At 37.8% G+C, this 12,523-nt stretch overlaps 2 protein-coding genes across 3 annotated transcripts; both read right to left on the reverse strand.

The window, feature by feature from the left end:
- Positions 1-1,465: 1,465 nt before the first annotated feature.
- On the reverse strand, positions 1,466-4,603 carry LOC110869794 (pre-mRNA-splicing factor CWC22 homolog). The gene is made up of 8 exons (XM_035976559.1): positions 4,442-4,603; positions 3,386-3,817; positions 3,100-3,289; positions 2,903-3,006; positions 2,719-2,821; positions 2,359-2,633; positions 2,016-2,263; positions 1,466-1,929 (listed from the first exon to the last, which is right to left on the reverse strand). Exons 2-8 carry the CDS (start codon positions 3,518-3,520, stop codon positions 1,896-1,898), a joined length of 1,089 nt encoding a protein of 362 aa, XP_035832452.1. The 5' UTR covers positions 3,521-3,817; positions 4,442-4,603; the 3' UTR covers positions 1,466-1,895.
- A 3,924-nt stretch (positions 4,604-8,527) lies between these two features.
- LOC110872499 lies at positions 8,528-10,214 on the reverse strand. Of its 2 annotated transcripts, none has more exons than XM_022121301.2 (6): positions 10,036-10,214; positions 9,653-9,740; positions 9,500-9,557; positions 9,353-9,413; positions 8,836-8,878; positions 8,528-8,735 (listed from the first exon to the last, which is right to left on the reverse strand). In XM_022121301.2, the coding sequence occupies exons 1-6, from the start codon at positions 10,078-10,080 to the stop codon at positions 8,692-8,694; spliced, it is 339 nt and encodes a 112-aa protein (XP_021976993.1). In that variant the 5' UTR covers positions 10,081-10,214; the 3' UTR covers positions 8,528-8,691. The 2 variants fall into 2 exon arrangements, with proteins under 2 accessions (XP_021976993.1, XP_021976994.1); XM_022121302.2 differs by having other exon boundaries at positions 9,503-9,557; positions 10,036-10,211.
- Between the last annotated feature and the right edge of the window lie 2,309 nt (positions 10,215-12,523).

A 12,523-nucleotide genomic window follows, 5' to 3' on the forward strand; every position in this document is an offset into this window, starting at 1 on the left:
TAAATCGAATCGAACAGACTATATGGTAATCCGGGGACAACTAGATTATACGTCATTCCACTAAAACAGAATGAGGCCATAATAAAGAGATTTTATACTGTGGAACAAGAACCGCACCATACATGATTTGGTCTAGTCAGATTTAAGTTCACTTTGCCGATTTTATGGTTGGGGTAGAGTATTACACAACCCGGATAATATAGGTTTAGAACTTGAATAAATGTAAACAAATCATATGGATGAATGGGAAGTTATCCAAAATATATCCAATGCATCTAGTTTACCAAATCATTTTATTCATCTAGATCATATCATAGTTATTATATTACTTTTCCATTATGTATAACATATTAATTATTTATAAAGTTAAAAGATAAGTGTTGCGATTCAACTTAAATTGATAAAAACGTAAGTAAAAAGTTTTGTAGAAACAAAACTAATTGCTCAACCTAGTTAAACTAGTACCTCGTCTTGTCATACGAGTATTGTTTTTCATGTGCCCGATATTGAAGGGGTATGATCCTAAACCCTGGGCCTACTATGCGCAACCACTAGCAGATCGTGCGCGCAGAAGACCATATCCAAAACAAATCAAGACAAACACTTGGCCATTCTCATAAACTTCGCGCAAGCCTTACAGGCGCAAGCGCGACTATGCTAGCAAAGAATAGTACACACAATACAAATGGTAGAGCCTGCAGTCAATCAGTGCACGTCAGGCTACCATCGTGGGACCTTCACGACGGCAAATTGTGCATGGTCTTGTTTCGATGTGACATTAATTGTATGAATTACGAGTCTCAATGCAAGCCACTATAAAGTCATCTTGAGATTTAACTTATGACTTAGGGTGGTAGGGGAGCTTCGGCAAAGTGATCAGGGAGTTGGGTTTGCCGCGCGGGCATTCTGCCGCTGGCACCCAATGAGAATTTGGTAAGTGTTTTAACGGTGAGTAGTCACCGAGTGGGAATCAAGTGGGAATGTTCAAAAAATAGCCGTTAGCCACATAGGGAGTACCCCTACTGTTTGAGTGCAAAATGGAGAGTAGAGAAAGAAGTTGACATGACATGGTGTTAATTGACTAGGTAAAGAGTTTACCACTCCCCGTATGTTTGAGCAGCACTTCCAACGGTCAAATCATGGTTTATATGATAACATAATACATGTATCATTTTATGTCTTTGGCATTATTATTATTATTATTTATAATCAATAAATAGTCAGTTACTTGTGTACCAAGATTTCAGTATTACCTATTATTTTTTTAAGGAACATTATTTTAACTGATTTGTTAAATTTGTAAATATAATGAATGCTTTTTTCCATTGGATATTATTTTTACTTAAGGCCAGTCCATACTTCCAGTTTTAAAATATGAAACAATTCATATAGAAACACAACACACACACACAAAACAACATTTAAACTTACAAACAGTATTTATGATAGTTAGATTGAAACTCTGTAACGAATACAGAAAAACTAATATAATAAGTATGTATATAGAATAAACGTGAATGAAACGGTGCCTCTGGTGAAGAGATGCGACGGTTCGGTTAAAGCCAACTTAAGTTGCTAATTGTATATTTGTATGTATGTGTAATGTAATATCACGAAACCTAAAATCAAACAGATTAGTCTCCATTTATCTAAACACATTTAACTCCACGTAAACTAACAGCATTTTCTTTGGCGCTTGCGATGAGTTTCATCAGACGGATCCTCCTCCGATTGTTGCATGTGCATGCTTTTCAAATAGCCTCTGAGTTCTTCGGTGATCCCGCCGAGCCCAATCGACGTGAAGAAATTAATTGAAAAGCGTGTGTTTTTCGGGCTGTCCCTTGGAAAAATCGATTCAAAATCAGCATGCAAGCTAGGGTCGCTAACACGCTCCTTCAACCGCTGAACTCCAAGATGTTCCGACAGCTCCTGCAGCATATAACATAACGTTGTTATGGTTATAATACTGTTTTTGTGATCATAGATAAAAAAACGTGTTTACACGGCAACCCAACCAGATATATGCCAAAACATGCCACGGCAGAGCATCGGTCCCAAGCAGATGCGCAAAAAACATGGCCACGTTATGCAGCTTGTTTGTCTCAAGCCTATGGACCATGGAGTACTGCTGAACAAAACATTCCTCAAACTTGTCTTGGTAGACTCTGTTGATCATGCAAAGCTTCTGGCCCAAAAGCCCATAGTAACGCCGGTACGTTTTCTCCTGACTAGCACACTCCAACAACATTGTGCACAGCTCCATCTGCATAATATACGCCAAACGGCTATGTAAGTAAGTTATCTAAACAACTGAAAATGCTTAAATCTGATATAGAAATGAAACTTGTTTTACCATACCTCTTGTCCAGGCCCGAGTTTGATTTGGAGGAGCTTATGACCAGCTTCCTCAAAATCAACACTCGACATAATGGTAAGGTAGATACTTCTTCGAAGGTTAACCAGATCTGTTTCGGTTTCATCTGCTATCCTCATCTGTTCCCCATCCTCCTCCTCCTCTTTCTGTGAAGATTCGTCGTCATCACCGCCATCTGCTTCATCGCCAAGAATGGTTTTTTTCAAATCTTCATACCGCTTCTCGTTCTCCAGAAAATCAGGATCCAACTTGAAAACAACTGAAATGCACACCACCACATGTTATACACGCACATATGAAATATGTATTTAAAATATGTGAACAGATAAGATATTCTTAGATACCTAACTCATCCTCTGCATTCATCTCATCAAGAAGAGATGCTTGGTGTGTGATTTGATCTTCCAACTCAACAAGGTCCAACTCTGGACGGACAGCGGGATGGCCCTGTACAAGTAGTGAACATGGTATGGTCAGGTCAGTAAGCAAAAAGGATAAGAAAATACAACAAAGGTATACGAAATTCACCTGGAACTTGGCCTTCCTTAAGGCAAAGAGGCCTTCAATCAAGAACTGTACCCTTTTATCAATCGCTCCCTCGTGAAGAATTCCACGGAAGCGCTCAAAAATACCTACATAGCATAACACAAAAGCAAGGTTTTAGTTGATATACAACCACAAGTAGTAGTAGTTAGCAGGTAGGGGTAAAAAAAACAACAACTCACCATGCAAGCCTTTAGGAGATAGATCCTGGAGTACCGAACCGCATTCAGCAACAAAAGCAACAGCAACCTCAACTCCGTCTTCAGTTGGATTTTCTAAGAGAAGTGTGAGAAGCTCGAGAGCAATAAGCTCATGAGCAACCTGCTGGTTAACCAAATGAGCTATAAACTTGGCGGCAGCAACCAATTGATGCTGTAAATACGCAAACAGTATCGTTGTAATCAGAAACTAATATAAGAAACCATAAGACGATTTAAACAAGAAGAAGAAGGAGAAGTAGGTTTGCACCTTGTCGTTTCTCTTATACGCTCTTCGAAGCCGCAAAGTTATCATTCTCAACAAAAGCTCACCCACTTGAGGGAATTTGGTGTTTACAACAGCAACCAGAGCTGCGTAGACTTGTGTGAAAGCAGGAGAGGCCATCTGGGACTTTATACATGCTTGACAAAACAATCCTCTTCACCTGACCAAATTTTCAGAAAACAACTCCGGAATGATATTCTTGATATTTGCTGCATTGACCTTGTTGACCAACCCGTTTATGCTCTTCTTTAATGCAACCCATGTCATCTTTTGATATTGCAAGCTGCTTTTATCCTCAACTCCGTCCATCATACGAGCCAACCTGAATGGTGGAATGTATACCCCTCCACTCTTCCCTAAATCGGTCATTTGTTCTTGCGCTGCAGCCAACTTTTGAATTCCAGCAAAGAAGAAGTTCTAAACAAAAAAGAATACAAATAATGAGGCAAAACTTGAACTGGCCGTATAAAGCTAAATACAGCAAGCAAATAACAAATAACAAAACTTGGTAGTTGTAGACTACTTGATCCTTGCAACTTTGTAAACCATAGTTAATGTTGTAACTTCTAATTGCACCCGGACGAGGCGGCGGGATGATGGTTTTAGATTGAACTAATATCAACACGTACACGTACTTTTATATGTACACAAACCAGCCCGCTATCCGCGTCTAAGATAACCAATATGCATACACGAATACGGACGCAAACAACACCTGGTACGCAAAAATAATGAACTAAATGCCATAGCTTATATATGTACATTAACTTGTGCTTACAATAGATATCAAACCATAAGGCCTAAACATGTTGGATAAACATTCAACCAATCAAACCTAAAACAAAGTCTAAACGTAGAATAAGCATCAAACATGTTAAACAAAGTCTAAAAGTAGAATAAGCATCAAACCAAGTCTAAACATACAATTAAAATTTCAAAAAATCAAACCCTAAGGCCTAAACATGTTAAATAAACATATGAAATCACAATATAACAGTTAAGACTAAAGTAAGACAAGAATTATAAGATTCCAATCCATACCTAGGTGAATATGCCCCAATTCGATTAACGGACTCAAAACCCCTGCGTGCGTCGCTGATGTTCGACCACAAGAAGCAAAGAAGCGTCGATGATCAAAACCCTTGTGCGTTCGTCACTTCGATTCTGTTTCTTTTTTGCCGCTCGGTTCCTCTTCTTCTTGGCTTTGATTTGAATTACTAGATTGTTTATTAAATTGGGCCTGGGCCATCAAAATTAACCTGTAATTTAAACCGGTCAAAACATAACTAACCCCTCTTTATGATATTCCGGCCCAAAAATTATACATATTTATGGAACCCATTAAGTCTAACCATTATTCAAGTCAATATCCATCATTGAATTTGGCTAAGATTAAATCTCAGTCACTTAAACTCATAAAAATAACATCTGTAATGGCAGCTCAAAGAAGTTTCCTGGGCCTCCACATTTCCCTGTCCATGTTCTCCCAAATCATGCTATGTTGGTAGTTCTTAGCGGTTTTGAAGGCTAAGCACCTAAATTCATCCTTAGACTGGAAGGTATGGGGGCCGGCTTAGGCCCGGCGCCGCACCCCCACTCCGCCCCCCATAGGCTAGGGTCGTCCTCTCTGCCTCCCACACGACGTGCTCGACGGTCCAACATTCAAAAAATTAGCCGTTTTTAACGACTATATTAATTAAAAAAAAAAAGCTTTTTCACTTTAAATAAATACCCCTTCTCTCATCCATTTTTATATCCAAATTCTCAATACTTCTCCATTCTCTCATCAAATTTTATAAAAAAACTCCATCTTTTTTATAAAATCATGAATCTGTTCAACCCAAACAACCCCAACCCGAACAACCCCAACCCGAACAATCCCAACCCAAACCAAGCTAACTTTTTTTCGACTCCCGCTTACACTCCGACTATCGATCCTTCATGGGTGTCTCCGCAATTTACGTTTTCAGGTTTCCAACAATCACCCAACGCCTTCAAACAAATGTCTCAAGTTCAACAAATGCAACACTACCAACCAACAAATGATGCAACGTAGCTCGTTTGAATCTCTAGCGCAATTCCAATCGCAACCGCCAACATCCCAATCGCAACCCCCGGTTCCACTTGACGATGATGAAGAAGTCGTCCCCGAATCGCCACCTCAAAATCTCAAGCGCAAAAAAACAAGGGGAAGGTGGCTTGCCGGTCGACGACAGAGGCACGACGGAGCCACAAGCACTGGTCTCCACCAACGATTATCCGGTGATAACAGTGGTCACTCTGGTGACGGCGACGATTCTCCGGTGATAACAGTTTGGTTTTATGTGGGGGGGTCGTTCATGGCGGTTGGAGATGATGATTATGATAATGTTGGAATTCTCCGGCGACGACAACTAGCCGTGTTCAATCGGCAACTCATATGCTCTGTGTGATGATTGGGTTTTTATGGATCTAGATGAAGTGCTCATATGGTTGACCTAAATTTCTTCCAATTCAATTGAGTTCACGATTTTGTGCTTCCAAGCACTTATTCTTACAGGTTGTATAAATGGGAATATGTTAAGCCACATATGGTTATTGCTTTTTTTTGTTTGTATATTTTGTTTTGGGATTGTTAGTTACTGAATTACCGGATGAAGATTAATGCGATTAGAGTTTTGATGGAGGAATTTAGTGAAGATGGTTGCAGGTGGTGGTTATGGTGGAGGTGTGTATTGTTGCAGGTTAGGGGGGTTCCACTTGTATATATTTAAATAATAGAGTGGTAGGCCTCATTTAAATACGCTTATTTTAATTTACCAAAAAACCCTTATTTATATTTGAAATTACGAAAATACTTTTCCAGTTAACATACAATATGGATGGAGTTAAGGCCATGGAGCAAACTAGCGACAAAATCGAAACATCGGGGAGTAAAATGGCTCTTTTAAAAGGATTGGAACAAAACTGTTAAAACGATCAAACCACATGAAGCAAAACACAAGTTTACTCTTACATATAATATTTCATATTGTCTTGTGGGTTTGAACGCGAGTGGCACTATCATTATGTATTTGAAGTATAACGTACAATATGTTATTTATACTTGAGAAAAAAAAATTGTTAATAAAATTGTGTAACCTTTTACACAACAACGTTTTTTACACAATCTGTAGCAATTATGTACAAAAAACGTTTTTATTGTTTTTTTGAATAAAATATAATAATATATATTATAAATAAACTAAATTTTGATTGTTTGTTAGGGTTTTCAGGAGTTTTCTCCACTAAGTGGGTTTTCAAGTTATCATTTCTCTATAAACACACACTAATGAAGGAGTATAATTAAGGCACAATCACTCGAATTCGTGGACGCTTCTCTCCCCAATCATGTGTGCAAGCTTGGCCTTCGTCAAGCTTCAAGGGTTTGGTATGATGAACTCCAAACATACCTTCTTTCGATCCACTTCAAACCAACCATTTCAGATCCTTTTAAAACAAGTCCATCCCCTATATTCATTTTGGTCTATGTTGATGATATAATCATCACCGGCCAAGCTCATCAAATATTAACTACCAATGACCACCCCAATGTCTAGTTTGGAATACCTACACAAACCGATGGCACACCCTCTTTTCACCAACCGAGAGTTTCGTATGTTTGTTGGTGCTTAACAATATCTCTCCCTCACACATCCAGATATTGCCTTTGCAGTCAATAAACTATCTCAGTTTATGCACAAGCCAACAAATATACATTAGGTTTCCCTAAAACGCTTACAATGTTACTTGCATGGCACGATGAATCATGGTCTCCTTTATAAAAGAAATTCTCAAATGCATATTTCTGCCTTCATAGATGTGATAAACTCTCTTAAAGACGCACAACGTGTTATATTGTTTACCTCAGATCAAACCCGATATCTTGGAGTTCAAAATGATAACCCACTTCAGCCCGTTCATCAACATTACAGAAAGCACAACATGTTATATTGTTTACCTCGGATCAAACCCGATATCTTGGAGTTAAAATGATAACACACTTGACTTCAGCCTGTTCATCAACAGAGGTAAAACTCTGTTCAGTTGCCTCCACAACTACTCAAGTACAATAATTAATGTCCTTACTTATTTTCTGAACTTGGTTACAAATCCATTGTCACTCCGGCTATTTATTGTGACAATTTAAGTGCCATACACTACTCGGCAAACCCAGTTTTTCACTCAAGGATGGAACATCTGGCATTAGACTTTAACTTTGTATGTGAAAAGGTTCAAGTCGATGCTCTCACCAAGCCCTACTTAAACATCGTTATCATACACTTATGTCTAAGATTGGACTTCTCTCAATTTGAATTTATTTCAATTGTTTTAATCCATGTAAATTTCAATTCTGGTTGACAAGTTTATATTATATGTGTTATAAACGTTTTATTGTTCAAACCACAACATTGCAAAACAACTTAACACTCATTGGAGAAAGTTCATATAGATTGACTAGTTACATTTGTTTGCTTGTAAACTTTTTTAACCAAAAGAGACATTTGACTTGAAACAACTTATAGACAACCCAATTAAAAGAGATTTAATGGGCGGATCAACCAGTGGTTGTTTTGGTTAGGGACGGGGCTTCCTTTCTCTTCATTGTTCGGTCATGTGCAATGCACATCCTAGAAAACCCAAAGATGAATGTGACATCTTGGCCGCGTCCTTCCCTGTATGTTTTTGAAGCGTCCACCATTCTTTTGAATGCTTCCAAGGATTAGATTATGGCTTATATGAACTTTTAAATTTAGACTATGGTTTGTTTTGGGTTAAGTAAAAACTTTGATTAGCTTGAATGTTCCAATTCCATGTCAACTTTATAATTCTAGTATATATAGCTTTTCATTCTTGATTTCTTTTGCTCAAGCGTCTACATTTTTGCCACCAAATACTTATTCAGAAATATTCATTATGTTGTTTTAGTGACTGTATAGTTTTTAGTTTTTACCATCTTATATTTTCAAATTTGAAAAAGTGGACAAACAAATTGCTGTCCCAGACCCAACTAGGTTAGTCATTCTTGGACTTGTATTGTATAACTACCCAGTTTGGCCGGTTGGTTACTTGATCAAGAGACATCGTCATCCTAAGAGCAATTTCAAATTCTGCTAATCGAACAATCTTAGCATAAGTTGATAACAAATAAATAACTGGATTTAGAGTCGCATGTTTGAACATCGTTTAAACCTAAAAAAAAAAAAAACATATGACAGACTTATTCATCCATGGCATTGATCCCACGTCTGGAACTATATCAAGAAGCTCCTTCAGTGGTGTAATTTTTGTAAGCAACGCCTCTGTAAATGTACTCCTGAGATGCATAATAAAAAAAGAAACTCTGCTTAATTTTTTTTCTAATGAACGAATAAAATGAACCAAAGTCATTTGGATTGTGGGACGGAACTACTAACCAGTATTTTTGGTACGGTGATTCCTCAGATGTTCCTTTTTACCCTGATATATATGTTATCAAATATTCAAATTTGATTCAAAAAAATCTACAATATGATCAAATGTGATGATGACATATTCTCAAAATGAAGTGTGTAAGTTAGAAAATAAGTGGGATACATAAGTTTCCGAAATAAAGGCACCGGATAAAGTGAATAAACTGTGATGGTTCAAAATACTGAATTCAAAAGTACATGAATAATGTTAGCGTTTGGTATAGGTATCATACAAAACCACCTCCAGAATCTTCGTTTTTATATGTTTTTTAGGTAAAACTCACCTTTCATGGCGGTTAAAGGCAAAAAAAACCAACAGTTGATTAACATGCGAGGCCATATCAGCGAAGTTGTTTGAAAGGCAAAAAATCACTTTTAAAAATTTTCGGCAGTTGAAGATAAATATAAGAAATAATGATGTATAAGCATTGTCACGTTGTCTTCAAACTTAAAGAAAACAAAAAAATTGTTATCAACTCACAATATGTAGATGTGGGCTAGCGACATCAGCTGCTGCAGGAAGCACCGGAGGAGCGTGGTGACTTGAAAAGCAAGATCAAAGTTAGACGGTTGGGACACAGACAATGATAATAATGTCCACCTATACAACAACAACAATTAGGCTTACCCCCCGGCGGCGTCTAGATAAGCCTGGAGTGATGCAAGTGCGCGACGAGACTTGTCGCCTACCAGCCAAAAAGAGATATTGGATAATAAATTAGGTTTAAATTCGTTCCTTTAAAACAAAACACAAAAAGAGTGAGTAGAGTAGGTACTTTACTTATGAAGGGGTTTGCATCAGGAACAATTACAGCTCCAGAGGAAGTAATAAAACGAAGCTTTCCACCCTTGTTGTTGTCTGCACCATTCTGAAAACGGAAGGAAGGAAGATATCAGGAGGAATTGAACCATAAATCAACAACAAGCTGGCTGGCTGGCTGGCTGTCTTATTTAAACAAAACCTAGTATACAATATATCTCTCTCGATTATTAAACGAACAAGTCTCACAAATAAACCCTACCCTTTAGTTGATAATAACTCCTCCAAGGGAAGGGAAGGGAAGGGAGGGAGGGATTGATTAACAACTTCCAAATATTGTTTTAAGATCTAATTCCAGTTAAACATGATAAATACAAAAAAGAAAGAAAAAAACAATCAAAAACCTTATTAAGTGGTTCCTCCTCCGTCAGCATAGCCTTTTCCGACATCCCTAGAAAAGAAAAAGATTTCAAATCTGGATCAGACTGCCTTTACGAACGCCGATCTATATATGCATCATGCAAGACCTCACTGTTAATAAGGTTTTAACTTGTCTTGCCAGGTGGTTTTAACTTTTTTTTCTATGGAGGAGTTTTAACACTAACATACATGATTCGTGACCACCCATTTCAGTTGGAAGTTTAGGGTTCCAGGCCCATACTTTAAAGAAAAAAGAAAATATTTCATAATTTACTTAACCGATATGCCAAATCAGCCCTGAAACTTTTATCAACGAAGGAGATTAACTTTTAGTTGGTAAATAAATTAAAACGTTGTATAAATCTAAAATAAAGAATTTCGTTTGTATACTTTAAAGTATAAATATTTTTTTAGTAATAGTCGGTTATTTTCCCAAAAAAAAAAAAAAGAAATATTTGATTACTTAATAAATATGTTACGTATAACATAGGAGTAAAGTAACCCTTTAGGATTGTAGGTCCCTTTTCTCGGAGGATCGAGAACAACCTAAACCTTGTTATACTAACCCACTAGCAAGTGCGGAATCCAAGCTAGTAGGCAAACCGGGATGAAGCAAGTAGAGAAACAAGCACACGAGATTTCACCGATTAACACCACTGTATTAATACGTATGAAGGTTTACGGTTACAAGCACAATGTTTACAAAACCAAGGATGTAAACTCTCAAGTGTGTGTGTGTGTTTCCAGCAGAATGCTCTCAAGCTCTCTATCTCTTGTCTGTGTGCATCTACCTTTCACACTACACTGCATGGGTATATATATACCCGGCTCATGATGCCTGGTCGAAGGATCCGATAGATGGTCCGAAGGATCATCTTTCGGATAGAAAGCTTTCGAAGGATTAGCAAGGACCTCGAAAGATCACCTTTCGAGGTCTATTGTTCGAAGCCTATCTTTCGATCACCTCGAAGGATCAACAGAATCCTTCGAGTCTATCCTTCGACATCGACACACATATCAAACATATGTTAACTGTTGGCCAAGTCAAACTAGGAGGATAGTTGACTTGGTCAACTTACAGACTAACTTTGGACATCGTTTACATACAGACCGAATACAGACAAAGTACAGACACAAGTGCACCAACAAACTCCCCCTTGGCTGTAGCTTTGTCTTTATCTTCTATAGTTGCAGACTCGTCTTGAACTTCGACGGTCTTTGGTCTTCGAGTTACCAAAACTCTGATGTCCTTTCAAGTCTTCAATGTCGGAGGATCTTCAAAGTCTTCACGTCTTGAAAGCAGAGAGTGTATCAACAAACTACCCGTATCATGTAGGAAGTGTGTTGACAAACTCCCCCTTAACATAAGCTCCCCCTTGAGTTATGCTCGTGAATGGACTTTATCTTTATGAAGTGAGATCCTTGTGGTGTTGAGGATGGTCAGCGGCTACTCGATCATCTTCATCAGTTGAGCGCCTTCTCGTCGTGTCTTCATTCCAAAGCTTGTCATCGACCATGTTCTCCTAGCCTTTAGAATCTGCACATGCAAGAAATCTAAACGCGTAATGAGAACAACTGCTTGGAACATAGTATAAGCAAATGACACACGAATGACCATGTCACAATCAAACACCGTCCGACAGTTTGAAAGTTTAATAAATTTGTTAATTTTAGTCTTTAACTTTCAAAACTTGCAAATTTCGACCGTTTATGAAGATTTAGTCAATTCGGTTTTCAGTCAGGTTTCAGGTAACGAAGACTCGAGCTCCAACATCGTGCGATCGAAAATAAAGTAGAAGTAAAATCTTTTTGGCTTTTATAAAGTTTATATTAAAACAAGCCTAAAATCTTTTTGAATTTTTTTGAAATTAAAAGACAACAATTTAAAATCCTTTGAGTGTTATCAAACGACATCACCGCTAATGTCGTGCTGATATGCACCAAACGACGAAACTGTTTAAAAGAAGAACAATAAGGGTTAAGCAGTAAATAAATATATACAAACATTCTTTTTGTGAGTTTCGAGGGTAAGAGAATCATATCAGTGTACGGTCATGCCAAAACACTCTTGTTGTTCAGTTAGTTAACATTAAGATAAGCATCCTATAACAATTATCGGTATTGTTATCCACTTAAGCTCAAACTTATCAGATGTAATCATGGCGAGGGGATACGTTAAGGTATGATTTATACTTACCAACCGGTGTTCATCCACATCACGACACATTCCCGTATCAAGGTATGCACGAGAGTTCATCTTACCGGTGAGTATACCGATTATCATCTGTTTGACCGTATAAAATGTGAGATACTCACTTATTTTGATTTGAAAACAAGTCCTTTGTGATATAATCACTTATTGATGAGGAACTTGATTTTCGTATGCATGAGGGCACAGGTGCAAGTCCGTGAACAGGTCAGTACTTCCGTACAGCAGAGAGACGAACTTGACACCCGGATAAATGTGATATT

The sequence above is a fragment of the Helianthus annuus genome, chromosome 8 (assembly GCF_002127325.2).
Source record: "Helianthus annuus cultivar XRQ/B chromosome 8, HanXRQr2.0-SUNRISE, whole genome shotgun sequence".
Classification (NCBI taxonomy): domain Eukaryota; kingdom Viridiplantae; phylum Streptophyta; class Magnoliopsida; order Asterales; family Asteraceae; genus Helianthus; species Helianthus annuus.